At 42.3% G+C, this 24964-nt stretch overlaps 1 protein-coding gene across 3 annotated transcripts in view; it reads left to right on the top strand.

The window, feature by feature from the left end:
• Positions 1–69: 69 nt before the first annotated feature.
• Positions 70–24964, top strand: part of fmnl3 (formin-like 3) — a 33818-nt gene continuing 8923 nt past the window's right edge. For 2 of the 3 annotated variants that reach the window (XM_065961150.1, XM_020635024.3), the window contains exons 1-14: positions 70–657; positions 15764–15847; positions 15967–16047; positions 16615–16691; positions 18996–19079; positions 19525–19671; positions 20570–20678; positions 20830–20906; positions 21597–21690; positions 22881–22955; positions 23062–23172; positions 23386–23535; positions 24136–24237; positions 24448–24817. In XM_065961150.1, the coding sequence (XP_065817222.1) occupies positions 544–657; positions 15764–15847; positions 15967–16047; positions 16615–16691; positions 18996–19079; positions 19525–19671; positions 20570–20678; positions 20830–20906; positions 21597–21690; positions 22881–22955; positions 23062–23172; positions 23386–23535; positions 24136–24237; positions 24448–24817 (1675 nt within the window). In that variant the 5' untranslated portion in view covers positions 70–543. The remainder of the gene's footprint in view (positions 658–15763; positions 15848–15966; positions 16048–16614; positions 16692–18995; positions 19080–19524; positions 19672–20569; positions 20679–20829; positions 20907–21596; positions 21691–22880; positions 22956–23061; positions 23173–23385; positions 23536–24135; positions 24238–24447; positions 24818–24964) is intronic. The other variant, XM_065961151.1, reaches the window with a different exon arrangement.

Here is a 24964-nt window from a genome sequence, read left to right as displayed (position 1 = left end):
CCAGCAGGGGGCGGGGCAAGAGAAGAAACCCTGCCCTCTGAGTGGAGGCAGCAGTAAAGAGCGTAATCAGGATCACACAACAATAATGAATGGAAACACGTCGTAGCCAAGAAAGTTGAGCAGCATCTAAAAGTAACTGTTAGTCGGCATTTCAAAGTTTTCTCTCGTTAGGGGAAATCTGCTGAGCGTAATGGATTGGCATGGTACGTTAGAAGCGACTTTCTGGAAGAGAAAGCAGCTGCTCTTTTATTGTTATTTTTGAAAGTAGATTTTGAAGGGAAACTACAGTGGAAAACACTGTATCGGCCACTTAAACGTAACTTTGTAATTGTAAATGGCATTTTGGGATATTGAGACGAGACCTTTTTTTCTGCCTGGTGTTTTTCTCGATTTGGAGAAGTCGACAGTTTGGATTCATCCGTGAATAAACCTGTTGGGAGTACAAGAGAGAGTTTTGATTGTCCGACTTGGATTATCATCTCTGAAAGACGCCGGAGGATTTACGACGTTCACTGGAGAGGATAACAGCACATCTGGGACAAAATGGGCAATATAGAAAGTGTGGACGGCCAGTCGGACATGAAGCATCATATTATGCCTCTGAAGGTGCCCATGCCTGACCCCACCGAGCTGGAGGAAAAGTTTGCAATTGTGTTGGTAAGTTGTAATCACCTCCGTCACACCAATTTCCATTAAACCACTGACATTTGAACCATTTTAAATGTAAAAGTTTTGACTCAATTTGATCCTAATTACCGAAATCATGCAGGACTGTGATGTTTCTGTGACAGAAGCGTTGATTTTTTTTTTTTTTTGTCTTTTCCGTTATAATTTACATGAAAGTGCATCTATAGCTTGTTTTATTTACTCTTACTTTATCGTCTATGTGCTGAGCTGTTCATAACCTAAATGAAGCGACCTGTTGGCCCGCCCCTCATCCCCTGCCTGCTGCCCCCCCCTCCTTCTCTCCTCTCCTCTCCTGCGGTTCTTTTGTCTCTCCTGAAGTCAGACAACTCAGCTTTTGGCTGAAGTGGCAAACATTAAACGCAGCTTGGAGGGAGTTGGGGAGGCAGAGAGGACATTAATCTGTATATCCTTGACTGGGACGCCTCATGACGTTCTTCGTCTGAGTTTGCTTACAGTTTTCTCGCTTGCAAGCAAAGCGTCTGAAAACAGCATTTTCTGAATTCCCCCAAAACTCCCACAGCCAGAACTCCCCCTCCCCTCCTCCCCTCTCCCCCTCCACACTCCACATCAGGCTGGAGTTGAGCTGTCTGAGCGCTTTGTAATAATGAGCACACAGTCAACACCCACTTTTACCGACTCTTAACACAGTCAAGTGAATCTGTCATCTAGCCTACGTCAAGGGGGACATTTCATAAATTGGCCCATCACAGAAAGGGACTTTACACATTTTGTCTTTGCTTGTTTGTTTGTTGATTTTACTTACAATTAGCCTATGTTCAGCTCTTGGAATAACTCCTGTGTTTATTGATCACTACTTATAAAGTTAATAAATAGATGCTTCAGTTAGTCATCTGCAGGGTTGGAAAACTCATTCAGTGCAAATTTGATAATAAAAATAACTACGTCTCATGTAAGTCATATTAAAATCAAAAACGAATTGCCGCTCTCGCATTGTGACATTTTTTTTTTTTAAAAGACTATGTGATACTAACAAAGGGTTTTCGATTAAGCTGATTTTGATAAGTTACGGTCAGGTCATCAACATTTGGGAAACGCCTTTGTTAGATTCATGCTTGTTGATATAGAAGAAGACAGCACTGTAGTTAATTGAGTTTAGCACAAAGACTGGAAACAATAGAGTGATAATGGAACAATTAAAAAAAAAAAAAAATCTGCATTTTGCTTCAAATAAAGCAAGTTTCATAAAAAAACAAACAACCTATCAGGTCACATTGATGAGAACCGCAGGACTAAAGGATCGGTTGTTAGGATGTAGCTAGAGCAGTTCAACCAGGATGCTATATCCATGTTCCATCCTGGTAGAAGGTCCTTCATTGGAGCTACATTATTGACATTTACTTGTGTAACATTTTAGTCAGGCAGCATTTTTCACTGGACCTGTATTTGAGTTACATAATTGAATGCTCTGCTCCACCCGTAATCAAACAGAAATACAAAAATCCCAACAGTTCCGAGAGTAGACATTATACTCCTGTTTAGGTTTTGTTTCCCACAGGTGCTTATTTTGTGCTCCTCACTGCACATTTCAGCTCTACCACACCCAGCCTTGATTTTCAGCTGTTTAATACTTTAATTACAGCATCAGCAGCAAAGGGGGTGGGGGGGGGGGTCTCTCCAGCATTACTCACAAAGTGTCATTCTTGAACACTTTGCGGAGCCTCCATATTCCCAGAGTTATCAGCAGCTACATAGAAAGCCCTCATATGAAGAGACAGGAACAGCGAGAGGCCATTTAAGACCTACTGGATGGCTGCTGTGCTAAATCTGAGCTATTATAACGATTACCCTCCACTGTACGACACTGTAAGCGCCACGATGACAGCTCAAGTCGTCTCTCTTCTATGCAGTGACTCATTGCACGGGAGGTTTAAGATGAATGTCAGTTTTTCCACAGTTCTGATGGGTACTGCTTTGTAGCCGTCACATTTCCCACAAAGAAAAAAAAAAATCATCTTACATCCTGCTTAGAGAGCGATACAGTCTGCATTTGTTTGACTTGCCTGCAACACAAAGTCAATCCCTGTTATTATGTTCAGCCGTGCAGAGCACATGATTCCTATGCAAGACGCAGTAGACTCAACATTTCAGTTGAGTTTTTTTTTTTTCGGGAGAAGTTTTCAAGTCCTCTAACCCCACCCCACCCCACCAAACCCCATAGTAGCTCCAGATTTCCTTTACTTTGTGGGAAAGAACAACATGCTTGTATATTTTAGTGTTCTTATCAGAACAATGCTCCTCTCTCCGCCCTGTTCGCCCCTTGTTGTGAGATAAAGGCACATCAAAAGCTTCTGCCTTGGACCTGTTGTCTGGCCTGGCCATAGATCTGGTTGCAAATATAATACATGCCAGAAATAGCATGGGAGACTTTAGTTTGCTTTTCTACATTAAGGAGATGTATTTTGGCAGACATTACTGATTGAGATGCATCCTTAAAAAGTAAGCTGTACACAAATTCATGAAAATTGATATTTTCCTCCTCTGTACCTCTGTCCTCCTGTATGATGACACGCTGGTGAAAGCGTATGTGTCTGCTTCTGCGTGTCGGGACTACCCTCCTCTTTCAGACACAGCACACAGCAGAAGTCCCTCCGGACTGACAGCAGCCGTTATGATGTCATGGGTGCAGGAGCCTCTAGTCTGTAGTAACATCCCTGGGTTAATGACTTTAACAGGACCCTTCTACTGTAAATGGTTGAGGGGAGTGGAGGAGGGGCTGAAAAATCTTGGGTTAGCTTCGACTCCTTCATGCGGTCTTCTAATAAAATGCCTGTGTCAGTTCTAACCGGCAGCATGTGCTGAAGGCATCATCTCCTTCTCGTCTCTTTTGTCCAGCATCCTCAGAAACAGTCTCAGCTCTGTTGATTGTGGCTGGAAACAGCTGCCTGGCATTTTTCTTTCTTCCTTCTACAGGGGAAATTGCATTATGGCCAACCGTGGTTGTGGTTTTGCTCACTTTACAATAAGAAGTGTGTTCCTGCAGGCTGTTAGGGGTGCAGAACATGCCATTAGTTCAGATAATCATACACATAAACCTACAAGAAACCTCACAGATAGATACAGTAGATGCACAACACAAATGCCTTGTCTAAAAATGATATCTGGGTCCTTGGTAGCTTTCTTCTGATAGTTGTGTCTCTTTCCCGTCTCTTTGTCCTCGCTCTTTCTTATCATTGGCTTTGTGTGATTCCATTGGAAGTGTAACTTCTCATTCACCCACTCAGTCAGCTTTTCCTGCCTTCCCATTCCTCGAATCACTCTCATTGAGGGTCTGCCGGGCAAAATAACTTTCTCCATATGACTTTGTGCTTATGAAAATGATACACCATGAGTGAGTAGCTTTTTCTAAAGGTGCACGTCTGGCCTGGGATCCTCTTTCAAAGTGCCCAAGAACCAATCCACCAATGAATTCCTGCGGTCTAGTCTGGGCCGAGGCCACAAGAGAACTCAGAGAGGGAAAATTCTCTTTGAACTGGCGGTCTGCCACTGTTCTCAGTTGTAATGACTTTACCAACATTTTTGAACAGCGCACACATATTTAAGAGCTGTCAGGGCGCCAGCTCTTTTTCTCACCACTTGATTGCGTTGCCACCTTAAATGATTAGTCTGAGTCTGCTCAACTCCTCTCTTTTTTTACACTCTGACTTTTAGTTGCGTCATAGGCCGATTTGCAGTCGCAGCCTTTCTCTTGAGGTTTGATTGTTCAAGAGAGATCTCGAAGTGAAGTCAGTGGTAGTAAAATCAGACTTGCTGACGTTGCGACTCTGTTGCCTTGTCTGACATCACTGCTTCTCGATGGCTGAAGTCTAAAGCAAGCTGCGGCGTCTGATAGATGCCGTTCAAGCGGAGCTGAAGGAGTCAAGCAGTGCGATGCATTTATTGGACATCAACTTAAATCATTGTTATGTGTTAAATGGTGGTTGTAGTTAATTCATGTGCTCAGTATGTCTAACACTCCCCTTCGCACCCACACTACTCCCACTACTCCTTTCTAAAGTGGGGAAATATGTTTATATCGTCACTAAGGTTGAGAGAGTTTGTAGCCTTCATCTGGCTGCAGCCACCCACTGCTGTGACCTCGGAAGAGGGAGATTAAGGGAGTTTGTACACAGTTAACTTGGTTTTAGAGCAGTGGAGCAGGCGGGCGGGGGGGGGGGTCAGCACAAGGCTGTCCACCTGGCCCTCTCCACCCTCGGGCTACAACTCTCCGATGTGGTCCAGGCTTTATGGGGAGCTTTAGTGCTTCTCCATTTCTCTCCATGTAGTTATTTTGGAGAGCAAAGGTCAAGTTAAAGACCACGACTGAGAAGATACAACATCTTACCATTGTTTTACAGAAGAAAAAGCATCAACAAAAAATGTGCCTGTTGGATTTCATGTTAAGAACTAGACAAGAAAGTGGATGTCTTTATGGTAAATGGAAACGCACAGCCAGCAGCAAATTAGCTCAGCCTAGCAGAAATAGTCTTAACCAGAGGAGAAACTGTCCAGCCTAGATATATTCAGAAGTTACTAAAATGTTATAGTTTGTTCATAATAAATATGTTCTGGTAAGTGGACAGTGTACACAACTAGGATAGCTAGCACCCGCTGTTTCCAGTCTTTATGCTAAGCTAACTTGGTAGCTTACTGGCTGCTTTTTACATACAGACATAGCAGAGGTAATAATCTTTTGTCCGTCTCTTGGCTAGCAAGCGAGCAACTACTAAAATGGAAAACTATGAAATGTAAAGCCAGATAGAACAACAGCGATGCTAAAGTGCAAAAGACGTTGTTTATTTGTTGTGCTCAACTCTGAGAAACAGCAACAAGTAAGACACAAGCTGTTTGTTCACATCAGCGAAATGTAGATCTGATTGTATTCATCTACAAAGGAAGGGCATGTGTTTGCCATTGATCTGCATATGTTAGTATTTTTTAGGTATGCGTGTGTGTTAATGTGCGTCTGTGTGTGTCAGTGGGGGTTTGCATGCAGCTCTTCATGCAGCTGCACTGCGGCTGTACTATGTTGGAGAAGTGGTTTCCTTCTCAGTACAATGGGGAGTCTGTCAGTCAGTGTTGTTTTAGAAAGGGGGCCTCATCCCCTGGCGCCTTTTGTGCCGCTTCACTCCTTTTTTTAAAACGTAGATGCTCAGAAGAACCGCCGTGAGCCCGTTTATGGCTTAATGCTAATTAGAAAGTGACACGTTGTAATCATTTTCAGGCCTTCCTCACGATATAGAACACTGTTTTTGTCATTTCTGAAGACTTCTACTCCTGTGGACTTTTTACGGTGAAGTCATAGGGGGAGATAAAGGGGAACTTTTTAAGACTCATGACTGATTCCGTGGTATTTATTTAAATTTCACACCGGCGTCTTTGACTGTCTTTTGGTTTTGGTTTTTGTTCCTTTTTATTTTATAATTCATCAGTTCTTCCCCCCTCCAACATTGACTTCATCTTTTGACTGGGCAGTGTGTCATAGGGCCCGGCCAGCAGGAGTTATTGAGGCATTCATGTACCTGCATTCCTGACATTCCCTGTGTATATCTCCTGTTGGCCGGGGTTTCCCTAGGACTATGTACGGACACACAGAGGAGAACAAACAGGATGTTCAACCCCGGATTGAACGAATGCCTCTCATTCAGGATCAGAATGTATTTATAACTTTGTCCCTTACCTCTGTCATATCTTTGTTTGTGTTCAAACTTCCTCGATACATTTTGTTTAAAAAGACAAATAAATTAGACAAAAGAATTGTCAGGTGGGAATTGACGCCTCTAGTGGGCGTTTTAATTTCACTGTCCTTTGAAGCTTGAGAAACATCTAGCTTTAGAAGACGAACATTTTCATCTTCATCTCAAACTAGAGACCTTTAGTTCAGCTCAAAGCTCCCTGTGATGATAACGCTCTCCAGCTATCATCGCTGTCGATCCCAAGTATGTCATCGTGTAAATAAACAGATTAGCAAATTGGTTCTGGGAGGTGTCCCTTAAAACAAGCGAAACAAGGCATTTCATCAACTTCCTCTTGCCTCTGTACATTTGGTTTTGTGTTGTAAAGAAATGGCCCGAGGGTAAGTTGTTTCTCTCACCAGTTACTGAGAGGTCACAGTCCAGTAGATTCATGGGAGAAGAGAGGAGACTTCAGAGGGCTACAGGCTGGAGAAGGGCGGCAAGACGGAGAGCAGAAGACTGAAACAGAATTAAAACTTCATATCTAGGCTTGCTGACAAAATGACAATGTGAGGGTGGATGATAGGTAGTTTAGCTTCATCCCAGACTGTAATAAAATGGTTTCAAAGCTTGGCCATTATACTCAGCCACCCACAGTCCTCTCACATTATAATCCTTTTCATATTATGTCAGAGATCCATGGAGGTTTACATGTCTAGCTTTATCCACAAGTCAGTTAAGAACTGAAGAAGCTTTTCAGAGGAGAAGTGAAACGTCTTCAAGACCTTTAACCAAATCTAGTTGCCTTCTGGGTCAAGTCTTAAATTACCATGAACTGAATGAATCAGAAGCCACACAGACATCACATTAACACAGCTATAAACGGTGTTACCGTTTAACAAAAAAAAAAACACATGCAGCAGGATGTGAATACTCTTAAGAGCTGAGTTGCAGCCACTTCAGCTTTTTATGTTTGACCAGTTGATCTATCTACGTTTCTCTGATGACATCATTATGAACTTAACGTCCCTCTCTTCAAATGACAAAATGTTCAAGTTTTGTCATTTAAAGAGAAAATGTCAAAGTGGAGATCTGTTTTTGTTTATTTGTTTATTTTGGGGCTTTTTATGCCTTATTTTAGAGACAGGAGAAGTGGACAGAGTCAGAAATCAGAGAGAGAGAGAGATTGGATAATGACATGCAGGAAAGGAGCCATAGGTCAGATTTGAACCCGAGCCGCCCACTTGAAGGACTTTAACCTCCGTACATGGCGCACACACTAACCACAAGGCTACCGGCGACACAAAGTGGACATTGAAACATAGGAATATTTAGATTGTCTCTATTTTCAGGTGTTATAGTTAAATTATCAACAATGATTGACAAACAAATCATCTTCTACTAAACAAAATCAAATGACGTCTCGAGTTAGTTGTGTCGAATAAAAGGAACGTCTCATTAGTAATGTATTAGGTTTGAAAATGGAAAGTAATGTAGGTTAACTGCATTTGGATCAGCCATTGTATCCCATTGTTTTCACTCACTACATGTTTGCACTCTCACATGTCATGAATGTGGTTTGAGTTAACTACATCTGAGTAGCTTTACCTGTTATGTTAATATCTCAATAAACACGCAGTCTCATTATGTTTGCTTTGTAAACATGAACCAGGACAGGGAGGGGTGATGAATTTAACTCTCCACCTGTTGGAAAAACATCTCCCCCACCCCAACACACACACACACACCTTCAGCCCCACCTCAGGAGAGAGGTGGTGTCGACCCTCCTGGTTTAGTGTCCTTATGCAGGACTCATGCTTTGTTGTGATTGCCTGCTTCAGGTTACCTCACAATAGAGCGATAGGGTGATCGGATATCTGCTCAGAGAAAGGGGGGCAGTGTTTTCCCACACTCCACTCCGTCGCTTTTAATCCAAGGAGGCTTACCTTGGAGCTGTAAAAAAAAACAAAAAAAAAAAACACCTTCAACTCATTCATGGTAGGAGTGGATGTGTTAAAACACACACAAGCTTGTTTTGCACGTAGCCGCTATGGTACAACCCTTACATTACTCAGGCCAGCTTTTAATTTCCTGAAGAGTTCAGGAAGTCCCTTCAGCCTCATGACGACAACAGCCGGGCCTCTCATCCTGTCTCCTCTCATTGTGTTTCAGTACAGAGGAAAAGGAGAAGTCCAAACAAAAGCCCTGACACTCATCAATGAACGCTGGTGAAATACATTTAGATGCTGTCATATGCTGAGTCTGATTCATACTGTGGCTCTTGAGTGATGTCATTGAATCAGGTCATCCAGCCTGATGAGCCCCACCTCATGTTGTCATGATGACATTTACACAACGACATATGTATAATGTCCCTCCTATTTCATATAAGGCTGTAAAGCATTATTTATTCCTCGTCTTTTTTATTTTTGAGGTACACATTTACCTTGAACTAAAGCTTGCCACCTCTGGCAAAGACACAGGGTGTCACCTTTCTTTTCTTTTTTTACTCACTCTATATTCTTTCAGAAAACACAGCCATGTTCACCGTGTTTTTCTTTGCCTCCACTGATCCCTACTTTCTGATAGGGATCAGTGGCACGGCTTTGTCTCCCCTCTTCAGACCCTTCATTAAAAACCTTCAGGCCTTATCTTCCCCCTCATTGGCTGGGCTTGTATTTTCCTTTGTTACCGGATCAGCTCAGTATGTTCAGAAAATGTTTACCTTTGTCATATAGAGCTCAACTATGTTGACACAATGTATTCTAAAGCTTTTAATCACAGTAAATAAAATAGCCAGATGAGGGGTTTTTTCAGATATTTTTAGTGATAACAAAAAGAGGCCAACAATATCTTTCTGTTATCTTGGTCTCTAAACTTCTAGCAGCCAAATGAAACTATGAAGGATGGCCAAGGACAGTTTTATTCTCTGAGAGCAAATCAAGAAGCACATAGGCTCAATGTCCACAAAAGATTGGAAAAAGGGAACCATGATTTTTCTTACCAGGAGGTTAGTAAATGTTTCTATCAGGCTTTAGTACAAAACGATTAAAATAACTTTGTCTCATCTCAACTGGTGACAAACAATCAGTTTTGACATTTTGAGAAATCTTCTTGTTTAGAGTTTAAAGGGAAGATTGACACAACCTTAATGTTTTGATCAGTAAGAAGATACATCAAGCAGCTAGTTATCACAGCTTAGCTTTGATTAAATATTTTTTTTAATCTACCACACTATAAGATTATATAAATTTAAGCCAACAAAACATAATCTGTTAAATATTAAGCCCTGGATGTGTAGAATGTAAGCCATGCAGGGTAATTGTCATTTTTACAGCTTTTGTGTTCAGCTAAGACAACCAGAAGTTTCCTGTAGATTCATATATAACCAATAACATATATGTGATACAGGTTAGCTCTTTTTTTAAACGTTTTGTAACGTTCCATGTAGGGAGGGGCATTTCAAATGAGCTAAGGCTTAAAGTGATGTGTGCGGCATCAGCTGACTTGCTTCATACTTGTCCTTATATAAATAAACGAATCCTGTTTTTTTTTTATCAACTCCTGGCAAAAAATCAAAAAAGATCATGTTCACAAGAATGCTAAACTTTCCCCTCATAATTCATATTTCAGCTTATGTCAGCTCTTGCTAGTGGTGGACGTTGTTCATGTTTATGTGTAAAACTAAAGCACCTGAAACTTCAATGGATAAAGAAATAAACTCGTGACCTTGAACTAGTTAATCAAATGAATTACCCTGACATTTCTTGAGTATGTGTCGTAGCTCAGTGCATTGTTGCTGATGTTGGCAGGACAGCTGGCAGTGTAATCGTCCTACTGGACCCCGCCCTGATGAGCAGACACTACGACCTGTTGGGGGTAAAGAGGACTGTCTGGGCCTCTTTTTAGTGTCTGAACCGCCACAGGCTCTGTCCAACCTCCTGAGCTCTTTTAGCCACCCACTCATTTCCCTCCAAGCCGATGACAACTAAGTCTGGCCTGTGTAAACCAAATCAAAGTAGATCCAAAACACAGACGCAGCATTTCCAGCCCACTGATGGAGCACAAAAGAGAGATGGGGGTGAATGCATTTGGTTTGTTGGCCACTTGTAGGGTGTAACAGTCTGATATTAGATTATTCTTGTCTATTTTGCTCCCATGCATACAACCCTTCAAGGCTCACAGGGGGGCCATTTATATTAACCAAATCCTAGATGCTGCAAGTACATATTTGAACATTACTAAGTAACAAAAAATTAAGAAATTGAATTAGAATCCTCTTTAGATTACTTTCTGACCTTTATTGTATACAATATATTTGATGAATCACAAACATTGAACCACTGTGTTGATGCTGATCAAAGAGTCCACTTGACTTTCTCTTACAATCTTTAAACATATAATGAAACTTCTGTCCTCTACTGTACAAAGAGCTCAAACATTCAAAGTGATCCAGTGTGCTTAATGCTGGTTTTATATCTTATCCAAATGGAAAAGTGTGAAGCTGTGAGAAAGACTAGGGGCGGTTTGGGGGGGGCGGTGGGGGGTGCATCCTGTCAGTCTTTTCCATTTGTCTCTCTGGGAGACTCTGACAGGACCGGCTGGTTGTAAATCAGCTCGGATTAGGAAGCTGTCCAGTTTAGGGGCAGATTGAAGTTGCCCTGTTGACTCTGATGTCTGCACTGACCCTGGACTCTGCAGAACCCCCCCCCCCCCCCTCCTCCTCCCTCTCACTTGCAGGGGTCTGTGTGTGACTTGAGCGCTCTGCTGGGTCCCTGATGGCTCTTCTTGACTCTTCATGCCTCTTTAACCAGAAACCTGACCCCCTCAACTACTTCAACTGTTGAGTCTTGAAGACCTCCGTCTTACGTGAGAGCTCAAATGTCTCTGTTTTAGAGTTTGTGCCCTCTCTGTTGGCCTGTGTCATCCTGTGCTTAAATCTTCTCCGTGACATCCTTTCACCTCCAGATGCTTGCCACACCTGTATTTGATTCGTTTGTTTGTTCGTAATGTTTACTCTTTTTTTTTTAACTATTAATTATAGGGCTGTGATCAAACACTGGCTGGCTATAAAATTAAATTGACCTTTTATAGTTTAATTCTTTAGTTTATAAGCTGATAAAACACTATGAACTTCCTCCCCAGAATCTGGTGTAACATCTTCAAATTGTTTTGTAGAACAACCTTTAGTTTTCACAATGATAAAACAGTTTATCATTTAAACTAAACTAATGCTGATTCATTTTCTCACAAGTGACTTTTAACTAATCCTCTCAAATCTTATTTCTTCCCACAATCTTTTGTCATTACATTTATATATTTATTTTTTCTGTAAATCAGATATTTGTACAAAGAATTCGGCAAAACAAACTCGATCCACTCTCCTGCATTTAACGCCCCAAAATCAATCTTGAATACAAAAATAGAAATATCCTTTCTTCATTTTGTCCTTGGACCTGGTCTCCTGGTCTGGCTCACAATGGAGGCCGGATGGTTGCAGAGATAGTGGTGATAGAAAACCTGTTTATCTGGTCCTGCAGTGTACTGGTGTGTGTGTGTACTGGAGCTGTGTTGTTGCCGGATTTCGCTCTGCAGAGCAGCACCAGGGGGCATACACTGAGTCGCGGACCCTGCCCACCAGCCATTGTTAGAGATTTTCTATGAGGAAAAAAAATAGCTCAAATGTCAAAGGATGGGTATGGCAGCACACCAAATCATAACAAAGCTCCACATTGAATCTCTTTATCAGGCTGCTCTCAGGTCAAACAAGAACGGCCTTACTGGAGGAGAGAATATCTGGGCATTTTGGTTTCATAACAAGCACCAAGCATTCTTGGCATTTCTGTAGTATTTAACCCCGAAAATGGGCTGGTCATTTGAATGCGACCCTGCTCCCTCTCTCCCATAAAACAACGCCTTTTTAGCTTCTTATAAACACAGGAAGTGCATGATTGTATCGCTGTGGGAGAAAGTGAAATTAAATTAGCTAAATTGGGTTACTTGGCTCAAATTACTCAAATCCAGTCAGAAAGGAAACATCCCCTCTGCTCTTTTCCTCTCTGCTTTTGCAGGATTAACATTTCCCTCTCTTCCTCTTTTATTCGAGCAGTACTTTTTCTATACTTGTTTTCTTAACTTTTGCAGCTCTGCTCACGCCTGCACAGTCCCACCTGTATTTGTTTACATGACCTTGGGCTGTAACAAACTAAGTTAACACAGTAAACACCACAGTGTGTGTGTGTCTTCACTGCTCATAACAGAATATACTACATGACTGACTTTGATAGTGTGATTACACCTTTGGTCACTTCTCATTTGTGTTAAAATCACTAATATCCTCTTCAAGTCCAACAACAGTGGGCAGGTTTGAACTTAATGAAGCATTTTTATACTAAATGGATGTACATCTTTGTGCGTGTTTTTGTATTTTTGTGTATGTGCGTGTCCACTCTGGATGTTTGACAGTATTTTAGAAGGACATTACTTGAAAAGGGGACCGTGCTCTCTGCCTGTTTGCCCCACTTCAGTATAAGGAGCCAGGACAGATATCTGGGTGTAATTTGTCATTTAGCCTACAAGTGTTTACATCCCAATTAAAGCCTACATGCAACATGATGGAGAGTGTATTAAAGAAATCCACTCAGTGCATTTGCATCTTTGAATTCATCACTACATTTTGAATATGACAAAAGCATCTATGAATGACTAAGGTTGACTAAGTTGCTTTAAGTAATGATAAATGTTATTATCAGTATATTTTCCTGACAGTTGTTAACTGTTAATCATGTTATACTTATAGATACTTATTTTTATATTTATTGTTTCATTTTGTCACCTTATCTCAAACTTGTCACTTGATCTCAGATCCGGTCACTTTAACTTTAACTTGCCTCTTATTGCACAGCATATCTGAATACCCTGTATAGTTTTTAGTTTGGCAGGTAATGGGTGTAAAAATTACTTAATACTTATAAGTTAATGTAAATACATAGTACTTTTATTTTGTTCCTATCTATTCTTATTTCATTTGCACTTAATGTATGCATGCTCTTCTTCTTGTCTTTTTATTGCTGCAACCCCACAGAGGGAATAAAGGATGATCTTATCTTATCTTAGTTTTCTTATTTAAATAAGTTTGGTCCATTAAAGAAATCGGGAAAAAAGAACTGTGGCGTCAAATTTGAACATGTGAAGAGCTGAAACCAGAAAATATTTGTCATTTATACTGAAAAAAGAAAAAACTGACCAAAGTGTTACGAGCTAGCACCGGCTACACATATACATACAACAAAAACTAGCCCTAACCTGAAGTGTGACAGAGAAGTCAAGAGATGACAGGTACGGAAAGGACTGTTTCTCACACAGGGAACACATGAGGTTAGGTCAGCTCACCTGTACGCGGGTCTGCCGGGACACCGGACAGCTTTTAGAGCGACGAGGCCAAGCTTCGTCTATGAGTTCAGTTTAGTTTGTTGTAGTTGGATCACATAAGATACGGCTGGTTTTCAAAACAAGTCCAGTGGGTCATCTGTCAGGTCCGACAGCTTCAAATTTGGTGTCCATACGGGTCCTCCGTCAGCTCCCACTTCACCTGTCTTATTACGTCATTTAAAGCGACAGAGCACCGCTCTGAGCGCACCTCAGGAATCAGTTCAAGACTATCGGACAATCCATCAAACACAGCTTAAACCCATTCTGTATTCTCACCCATGAAAACCAGTCCAAAGTAATTAACGAAACAGACCGATGAGGATGAAGAAGAAGAACCTTACTGTTTCCTAACAAAAGTGCTCAATCCATTTAAATGATTAAATGATTTTGCTCCTAAATTGAATTATTGAACAATCCTTCTCCTGCAGTAAAATGTAGAATTTAAAGCACCTAACATGAAATGAAAAGTTCTTTGAACATGTTATTTTATATTTATTTAACAGAGTAAAAATGCAGATTTAAAATCCGAAGGTCAACCTTATACATGAAGCGTCTTTTTTTTTTTTTTTAAATCCAAGTGTCAAGTCTGTGTTATATATGCTGAGAAACCGATCATTTGAAGAGACAGATGAGAGGTAGTACTCTCCACTTCCTAGTCTGACCTTTCTGAAGACTAAAATGTCTCCCAGGAGGGGCAGAGGAGGAGGAGAGGGAGCAGGTTGGGGGTCAGACAAGAGAGACAATTTACTGCTATAAAGGAGTTCTGTAAACAGGTCACATTCCTCCTGTAATTCTGGACATCTGGTATGCATGTTACTGCTCCTCTCTCCTGCAAGGGAATCATAAAGCACATTACGTCGAATCACTTTCCCCTACAATACCAGCTCTGTTAGGAATGACTCATTTGTACGTTTGTATTTCTAGCTGACCTTCTTTCACAAGTTTGTATAGATGTTTGAATATCTGATGAAAAAAACATGCAAATGAAATATGAGTCAGCCATCTTTCCTCAGTCACCTTAAGATAAAATGATTCATGACGTGCTGATGGAGTGAGCGATGTGGACCTGATGTGTAAAACTTATTTTTAAAATACTCGCATGCAATATTTCTGAGATTGTGTAATACACAGTAGGAACAATAATTTGTCATTTTCCATCCCTCAAACACTCCACCGGTGGCAAAATGCCAGTGTGAACATGGTCTGACCTGGGAAGGTTTAACAGGGTGTTGCGTTTTAGATTGGAGGCTGAGTTATAGCTGCAGGTTAAAAGTCAAGCTGACAGGCTGTTTGTGGTCGAGCTTATGGGGTTCTGTTGATACTGGTGTAAAAGAGAGTTCCCAGTGCGAACAATCTCTGACGTCTCTTCATAGAGAAACGCTGAGGTGATCACTTTCATGCTGGCGAGCTCCGTCTTATTGTTGTGCTTCCTCATTTTTAAGATTTACACATCAACCACTGTGAACAAGCTCTTGGCTTATCCCAGGGAAGTTATAACTCAAGAACCTGCGTTGTATTGTTTGTGTTATCTTTACTGTTGTCACAAGGACGTAAAACCATTTGGACTGGTCTCTAAACACAAATTAGAGCATTTAGGATTTAATTTGAGCCACAATAAAGTGGCTGCCTCTGGGCGTCTCGTGTGGCGTTCAAGTGTTTTTTATGAGGGGATTAGATGACAGGTCTGTGGATAAGCCAATTGTGGCTTGTTGTGGTTAAAAGCAAAGTGTGTCTGAGTGCGGAGATGCAGATCATCGCCTGCTGCAGGATGCACCAAGTCAACACAGGAAGTGAGGTGAAGGTCTTAGTCCCCAAAGTTTCATCGGTGTACTGTTGTTGGCGCCAGAGGCCTGTAAAACCAAGGCTTTGTCGAAACACTCGCTCACAGTCACAGCTGCTATAAACAAGGAAATAATGGGGAACAAAAGGAAAATATGTGGTTATATGTAATGATTCATTGATTTATTTTTCAGAATTCTATGAACCTGCCTCCAGACAAAGCCCGGCTCCTCAGACAGTACGACAATGAAAAGAAGTGGGACCTGATCTGCGACCAGGTGCGCTCAAAAACCCTCACACCCTACACACACAGCTGGCATCATCATGTGGCTCATTCTGTACCAACACAGTGACTTCAGCAAACACTCATCACAATGCTGCTGTTGTCCATTTTCAGGAGAGATTTCAGGTGAAGAATCCACCTCACACCTACATCCAGAAGCTACGAGGATACCTAGACCCGGGAGTCACAAGAAAGGTGAGATAGTACAAATGACAGTGTCAGTCTTAAAATACTAATGCATATGTATAGATGATATATCTAAACCTATTTATGGCTTAAGGGAGATTGGATAAAGTCATGACACTTGTGGGAATGTGTTAGTAGTTTGGGCTGAAGACTACAAGTTTTAAAACGAGGGGGAAAATAAGGCGGATTGAAGTGAAGTGCGCCAACCAGACATCTTTAGCTGAGTCTTCAATCACACCTGGGGACACACAAGCTGCTGCTAGCATAAGAAACTTAAAAAAAAAGAAGAAGAAATAATCTGAAAAAACTGTTGACAGTTGGATTGCAACATCATACACATTAGCTGCTGCTAGCACTAAACTGTTCTCAGGTGATTTGCATCGAGCATAATGTAGGAACAGAAGACAAAGAAGACAATATCCTTGATTCTGCTGTATTGATTTGACTACTTACTAAACACCGTCACATAACAAATGTAACATGAGTGCAATGGGAATTGGTAGGTGACCCTTTTATACTTAATTGGCATAATTATAAATCTGTTGCAAAACTCTCTGACTTCATTGTGCGTTGCAGAAGTTTCGCAGGCGGGTTCAGGAGTCTACCAAAGTCTTAAGGGAGCTGGAGATCTCTCTGCGGACGAACCACATTGGGTAATCAATACTTTTACAGCCTAATTGTCTGTTGAATCACACATTTTGATTTGTTGGTACGCTGCCCTTTAGGAAACCACATTATTACCGTAAAGAATAGTCTTTTGTGCTCCTGCTTCATCGCTTACGGTGCCCAGATATCCCCCATTGTTTTAACTTTGCCAGGCTCTGCAGCTCCACTTCATAGAGCTGGTACTCATAATGCCCAGATGGTAGCCATTGTGCTGCCTCGTCCACTCCCCCATAGTGTCGAGCATGAAGCTTTGTTGTGTGTGCCAGAGGGACAGGAAGCCAAGCTGACCAATGCTGAACCTAGTGAAAAGCACACACACACACACACACACACACACACACACACACACACACACACACACACACACACACACACACACACAAACACACAGGGATACAAATACACTGATTTGTCAGATTTTTAAAGTAAACAATGTTTTTGTAACGTTTTATCGTATTTTGTAAAAGACAATAGGCATTCAGTATGTGGATGTTACGTAAGCCATTCTAGCCTTTGTCTTCAGTGTTGCAGGCTTGATCCTTGACTTGATACACCATTGTCACACTGATAATGATACATACAAAATGTGCTGCTGTGACATGCCACTAAACTCTCAAACCAGAAGGAGCCTGAGAAAAAGATGTTGATTTTGCACAGTGATCATCGAGTCCAAGGACAACTCCTATTCTGTTAGGGCTTCATCCATAAATGTCTGTTTCCTCCGCATTTCTCAGAAATACAGAGAGAAGGGGAAAAGAGGAAAATTATTTTCAGAAGACTTTTTTTTTTGTGTGGGATTAAGTGAAACAGATGCTGGTTTATTGTGTGTGTCCGAATCCCTGACCCTCTCTGATGTGTTATTCCTGAGATTGCCAAGAAAATCTGAAATAGCAACAAGTTGGAGAGAAGTAGAGAGAGGGAGAGGAAGGAATGAGGGGTCGGAGGCAAGGAAGGGAGAAAGAGGAGGGAGGGGTGGCAGACAGGAAACTGATGATCAAGCCCACCTCCTTGCCCCCCCCCCTTCCCTCCTGCACCCGTTTTTACTCTTTACTGCTTTGTTTGCTTTCCTCTGTTCTTCTCCTCACCTCTCTTCCCTTTCCTCCCTCCCTCCCTCCCTCCCCCTCTCCCTATGCTACGTTGAGACCTTTGATTGCTTTCCTGCCTGACTTTTCATTGGCTGAGTAGCCTTCTGTCATCATAACCAGCACTTCAAGACTATTTTAAGAACCTTTTACCCCAATGCTGTTCACCCCTGGAGTCCCCTGAAGAAGTAGGGAGGAGGTGAAGGGGGTCTTGTGGGGGAGGCAGACAAAATACTGTTGACTGTCAGGGAGTCGACCTGAGCCCAACTCCTTGAGCCATATGCCCTCAACATTCTTTCTCTCGTCGCAATGGGAGCTCCTTTGTTTGGACTGATTTCTCTCCCTGTCTCGATAGAAAACTGGAATTAAACTGAGATGAAATCTGAAGCCCTGCTGTAGTTTACTTTCCATTGCATTTCTGCCAAAGATTTTTCTGTGGCGATCATAACTATCAGGTTGATTACATAATACTTGCCAAAATATTGCTTAAGGTCTTATAGTGTGTCGATGGGGAAATTAAAAAAAAGGAACAAACACAAGCGACTTTGTGATCCAAAGAGGGAAATGTGTGTAATAACCCCCCTTTCACAGGAGTATTGTGTGCACATACATCTAAAGGAAAATGTTTTTGAAAGTGAAAAGCAAAACAGTAAAAAACAACTTGACATAAAACCATGTACACTTGCCTCCCTCCACAATTTTACTCTGAGTGGCTTTTACCCCGTCTGGTCTCAGAAAACACACACATTACATCCTTACACATAGTGTCTAATGTAGAAACAGTTTTTTTAAACTACTAATTTTCCCATCCAAGTCTCTTTGTTGGTCTAAAGGTGGCTTTCCAATTCGGCCCTAGTAACTTTAAGGAGTCACTACAGCTAAAGAGAAAAATATATACAGTACAAAAAATAATAATCCAGATGGTGACCAAACCTGATAAAAGTTCTACAAAAGGCCTCTGTGGAGCTTAGAAATGAGGAACATGGCTAAAATACAGTCTTAAAGGATGAGGGTGTGCAGACCTGACAGTATTTGGTGCATGTTACGACCACTCTCTCTCTCCCCACATTGCCTATCTCTCTCAAGATGTCCCATCAACTAAAGGCAAACAGCCCAAAAAATACTTAATACTTTGAAAAAACAAAAAGGATAAGGGAGTGTTTTTGAGTCTGTGCCCTGCTGACCTCTGTTTGTGCCCATGCGTCACAGGTGGGTCAGGGAGTTCCTCAATGATGAGAACAGAGGCCTTGACATCCTGGTGGAGTATCTCTCCTTTGCCCAGTGTGCTGTTATGTGAGTATCACACACACACACACACACACACACACGTATCTCTCAAAAATGTTTCATTCAGAATCCTTCCTCTGGGTCGGGCAGTGTTTCCAGCTGCTTAGTTAACATGTTGTAGTCCCGTAAAGCCTGTAAGAAACTGCTTGTGCATCTAAAAAAGTGCAAAACTGCATTTGTGCCTTCTTTGGATGTGTTTGTATGCCTTGTTGCATACTTTGCAACTGACTGTGTTCCTGCAAAGGTGCTATATGGTGTAGTGATGAGCTTTACATTGCCTGAACGGGACAGAATCAGTGTGCTGAGCTTTATCGTGCAGCCTGTTGACAGTTCTTGTGATAACCCCTGGCTCTCTACCAAGCTGCATTGCTAACCTAACCTCCCTCCTGCCTCCTATCTACACCCCCGGCTCCTCTGTGTTTGCTTGTCTTTCTGACTATATGTGGCTCAGGTTGGATTTTGAGGGGCTGGAGAATGGGGAGGATGGCTACTTGGACAAGGCTAAGTCTTGGAGCAGGTCCATAGAGGATCTGCACCAAATGGGCACGCACCCCTTCTGCAACACACTGGTGCGCTCGGCCCGCCAGTCAGTCCTCCGGTACGTATTGCTCAGCTAGCTTCCCAGCTATTACCTTTACCCTGTTATTGCCTTGCTCTGCTAACCCTGAATGCTACAAAAATGTATTTGCTTGCAAGCTCAATTTCTTGGTGATGTTTTGTTTCAGAAAAGTTGATGGATTCGACCAACCTTCCCCTTGACCTTTAGACTCGGCAGATTGCGAGCTGTATCAGACATAGGAACTTAAACCTTTGAACTTTTGCACTATGAGACTTTTTGTTAACAATCCTCCTTCATCTGTCCAGATGTGCATCTGCACTGTCTTCAGATGAGTGCCAGCTGTGTGCTGCAGCATATGTTGGACAGTTGTGATGCTCTTCTTCATCACTGAGCCACACACAGACAGGAGATGAAGAGACACAAGACGTTGAGTCTCATAGGAGTAAATAAGCTCTAATAGAGTAAACAGAAATACGATCAAATACCAGGAAAACTCAGTCTTTTCAGCCTTTTAGTTGAAAGGGCTGCTGAATCTATTTTGGTGTAACATAAAAAATTGATTCATATGATTCAGAAATGCTGGATCACGAGACATTTAAAGTAATTTAGAAACTGCACGAGAAAAGTAATGTTGTTTGTACATGATGACTTTGCAATACAGTTGCATAACAGCAGTGGTTGACAGCAGGGAAACCAGGCATCTCCCATAATGCATCTGTGACCTCAAAAGTTTTTTCTGTCAGACCTCGTCCTCTGTAATTTTCTCTCTCTCTCTCTCTCGCTCTCTCTATGCCACACTCAGAACAGAAGTCATCTGAATAGCAGTTACACTCTCGTGAATAAATAAAGCGAGCCGATTTAGCGTCAAACTTGAAGTGAAACAGAAAGTGTCATCACAGAATCTCCACCACTTCTTAACTTCTTCCATCTGTTGCAGCTATGGAACCATTTCTAACAGCAAAACCATCAAGAACTCCCGCCTCGTGAGCCAAAAAGACGATGTGCATGTGTGCATCATGTGCTTGAGAGCAATCATGAACTATCAGGTAACAGACTGTGACACCTCTACATCCGTGATAAACCTGAGGATTTTGTGTTTCCTGTGCCATTTGTATAAACCAAAGTTCATTCTGACCACATCCTGTTCTCTCTCTCTCTCTCTCTCTCTCTCTCTCTCTCTCTGCCTTCTTCATGCAGTATGGCTTCAATATGGTCATGTCTCACGCACACGCAGTCAATGAAATTGCTCTCAGCTTGAACAATAAGAACTCACGGTAAGATTTGAGGCCCCCTGTTTCGATAGAGGAGGCTCTGTGTCAGACAATAGGGGGGAACACTGCAGCCAGTTCATATGGTGGGGGGGCGGCAGTAGGGATTTACGCTGGGAACCGGAGGGTCGCCAGTTCAAATCCAGATGCGGACCAAATCTGGAAGTTGGTCTGGTAGCTGGAGAGGTGCCAGATCACTTCCTGAGCACTGCCGAGGTGCCCTTGAAGGCACTGATCCCCCCCACCATCAGCCCAGGAGCGCCCTCTCTGGCATCTCCTCATTAGTGCATGTCCATAGGATCCTGTTTGTGCATGACTTAGAGTGTAAAAACAGAAATTTCCCCTTGCAGGGATCAATAAAGTAAATCTTAATCTTGAGCTTAATGATGTGTGTCTCATTCTCCACGGGGCTGAGCTTCTCTCTGAAGTCAGCGATCAGAGGCGGAGATACACACTGCTTAAGGAATGTTTACTACAGGCAGATTAGTGTTTAAGTGCCTGGGCTGATCACTTCATAATGAAGGGTACAAATGTAAACACAACTCAAGATTTACACTTGAGTTAGACTTAGTTTCAGGGATTTTGTTAAATCAGATGGTATAAATATTAAACTTTCCCACCTTCATTCTGAAAGAGAAGACGTGTTTGCAGTTTAACTGGATTTTTGTATTAATGAGTGTCTTCCTTTCTTACCAGGACAAAAGCGTTGGTCCTGGAGCTGCTGGCTGCCGTCTGTCTCGTCCGAGGAGGTCACGAGATCATCCTCTCAGCATTTGACAACTTCAAAGAGGTGCCTGAAGCAGCGCTTTAATGAAATTTGGACCATCACTTCCAAAAGTTTTTCTCTTCAGAACATGGCATTAATTAAATTGCCATCATTTCCCACATCACTGGTGTGCATGAAGGCGTCAAGGGCAAGGGTAGAGGGATGAAAGTTCTTGGCTCTCTGGGGGTTTTCATGTCTACTGAGGGTGTAAGTAAAGCTCTACAGTGGCCGGGCTAAGGTCATTAGTCTCATTAAGACACCAGATGTGAGCCAACCTCAAACAATGATCAGGATCAACTCCCTGATGGGAGCCAGTGGACCACAAAGGTTTGCTTTGCCTCTCGCAGAGTCGAAAAACCCCCAGAGAGGCATGAGAGCTAATCAAGCCACTAGTCAAAACAAGAGGGTATTTCTGTTGTGTTGTGTTTCTTAAATGAAGCATGAAAGTTGACAGGTCTTTGATATCTCTCAAAAAAGGTCACCAGTGGCACTCAACCACAGCTGTACAAGTAATCACGAATTAGATCCACAAATGAATCCACAAAGGGCATGTTTCTTTTTCTTCTAGTATTGAAAAAACTCACTATTTATAACTTTGGAAAACAGAAGCAGTTTATTTTTAAGTAGGAAACTACTGTCAGCCTCTCGTCTTTTCCTTTCTCTGGCTTTCCATCCCATCAATTATTATTAAATTATGATCATAAGAAGAGGCTGTTGTTGCAAACAACGCAACATGGCTTCAATATTCTTCATGACAAAAAGGGATTCTATTACAACAATTGAAATGGAAGAAATAGAAATTGAAGAGGAAAGAAAGAAAACAATGCTTTTACTGTTGGATTTATGATTCTTGCACAATCCAACAAATGGCTGCCCATTCTTTTTATAAACTTCTGTTTACAATTGCAGCTTAGCTTTGATCTTCTTTATTATATTAAGCAAGAACAAGCTTGATCTCCTCTGTATATTTTCCAAATACCAATAGACTCCCCTACTATGTTAAACATTTAAATTATCAGTCAGATGAATCTATATATTTTGACATAAAGTGCTTGTGTGCTCTTGTTGCAGCTTTTTCTTTAGTTGGATTCAAAACTTTCCTCCCCCCAAAATCTGAAGTTATAATTTAATAAATAGAGTTTCCAAATATTATTAATCCCTATTTTTATCTTAAATTCTGTCAGTGGATTCATTCTGCCTCTTTTGCTTTCTAGGTGTGTAAAGAGAAGCATCGCTTTGAAAGGCTGATGGAATACTTCCGCTGTGAGGAGGGAAACATTGACTACATGGTAAAATGAACTCAGTTGAAGAAATGTTTTCTTGTTGAGTTGAAATATTGACAGTCCCTCAAATCGATGCCACCTGGATCTAAATCCATCTGTGTCTCCGCTCCAGGTTGCTTGCATGCAGTTCATCAATATTGTGGTCCATTCAGTGGAGGACATGAACTTCAGGGTCCACCTGCAGTATGAATTCACTAAGCTAGGACTGGATGATTACCTGGAGGTAGGGTTATGATACCATGCTTTAAATCAGTGCTTCTCAAACTTTTGATAATCAACCCGAATCAGATTTCCAGGTGGGACCTCCTTTCATGTCGCCATGCCTCCCTCGGGGTGCACGCCCCACAGTTTGAGAAGCACTGCTTTAAATGGACAATCCAACAGGTGTGTAGTTTATATACGATATCACTAACGCAGATTTATTCCCTAATGTCAGAAATGCAAACATACAGAGAGTGACAAGCTGTCGGTGCAGATCCAGGCCTACCTGGATAACGTATTTGACGTGGGTGGTCTGCTTGAGGATGCGGAGACGAAGAATGCGGCCCTGGAGAAAGTGGAGGAACTGGAGGAGCACCTGTCCCATGTAAGTGCACCACCCAGTCCAGACCACCAACACTGTCTTTATGAGAATGTTGTGGTTCACCAGCCGTATACTTTACTCGGCTGTTTCTACGTGGTGATTAGAAATCTAAACGGTATTTGCATTTCACAAGTGGTTCAGAATAATGAAGGGGTGGAGAACGCAGAAAAAGCACTGAGCGTCAAACAATCTTAATATTGTTCTCATGTTGGCTCGTTCTCTCTGGGCAGTTGCCTTCACATCCTACGCTGCTCTGCAAAGACCTTTTTCGCATGGAAAGGTCGTAGGCAGCCCTGACATCATGCTCGGAATTTCATAACAAACTCCGCTCTCAGGAGTCAGGAATGATGGGGGAGGACGAGGGGGAAGATTCCTTGTGAATTCCTTTGCAACATGTGTAATCTTTTCAAAATCAAAACGAAAAGCTGTGTCATGGTTTTGCTGCGCCATGCTGCAGGGCCATATCTTATTTCATATTGATGATGCACGGCGTATAGGGGAGGGAGTGGGAGGAAGTGGATCTGGGAAAGATGCCCAAGCTGTGGATCAATTCTTTAATTCACCACCTCTCATCTCTGCTGCTCTCTCTGTATTCTCTCCCAGGTGACAGAGAAGCTGCTGGAGGTTGAGAATGAAACAATGATGAAGGTGGCTGATCTGGAGAAGATTGTGCTTCAGAAAGATAAGGACCTGCAAGTGATACGGGTAAGCCAGCGGCTGTATTGATGTCATATTTGCTATCCTGCCTGGCAGCAGAGAGGCTTTACTTCACCTAACTGCGTGTTAGCAAAGATCACGTTCAGATGCATGAAGCCAAATTGCTGTGATAGCAAATTAGGTCAGCAGGAAACAGGATGTTTCTTCTGCTTGTAGTCATTGTGTTGTGCTCTTTATCGCCCCCTGGTGGCCATTCAGGAGACATACGAGTCGACCAACACCCAGGTCAACACCCTAAGGAGGATGATAAAAGAGAAGGATGCAGCCTATCAGAGACACTCCAACATCGAGAGGCGGCTGCTGGAGCTCGAGCAGCAGGGCACCATCCGTCTGCACAAGAAGCCTGACGGAGACATCACCATCGAGACGCTGGGTGTCGGAGGTGTGGGTAGAGTGGGGAGTAGCGGTCCTGGCATCCCTTTGGGAGACATTGGGCAGCTGTCCTTGGGTTCAGTGATTGGTTTAACAGACCCAGGAGGAGCAGACACCAGTTTACCACCAGCGAGTGAAGCTCCTCCTCCTCCTCCTCCACCTCCCCCGCCTCCGCCTCCTCTCCCCTCTGCCTCAGGTGATAGACCATGACGCACAGGGATTATGTCTGGTGACACATATATGTGAAAGTTCATTTAGTTTGACTATAAACCCTCGGATGAGTTCTATTTTCAGTTCCTCTTCTTTGCTAATTCGTGCCAAGCCAGGTGATGGGTCACAGCAG

The sequence above is a fragment of the Labrus bergylta genome, chromosome 12 (genome assembly GCF_963930695.1).
Source record: "Labrus bergylta chromosome 12, fLabBer1.1, whole genome shotgun sequence".
NCBI lineage: Eukaryota > Metazoa > Chordata > Actinopteri > Labriformes > Labridae > Labrus > Labrus bergylta.
The sequence above is the reverse complement of the archived record's forward strand: the minus strand, read 5'-3'. Positions and strand labels throughout refer to the sequence as shown.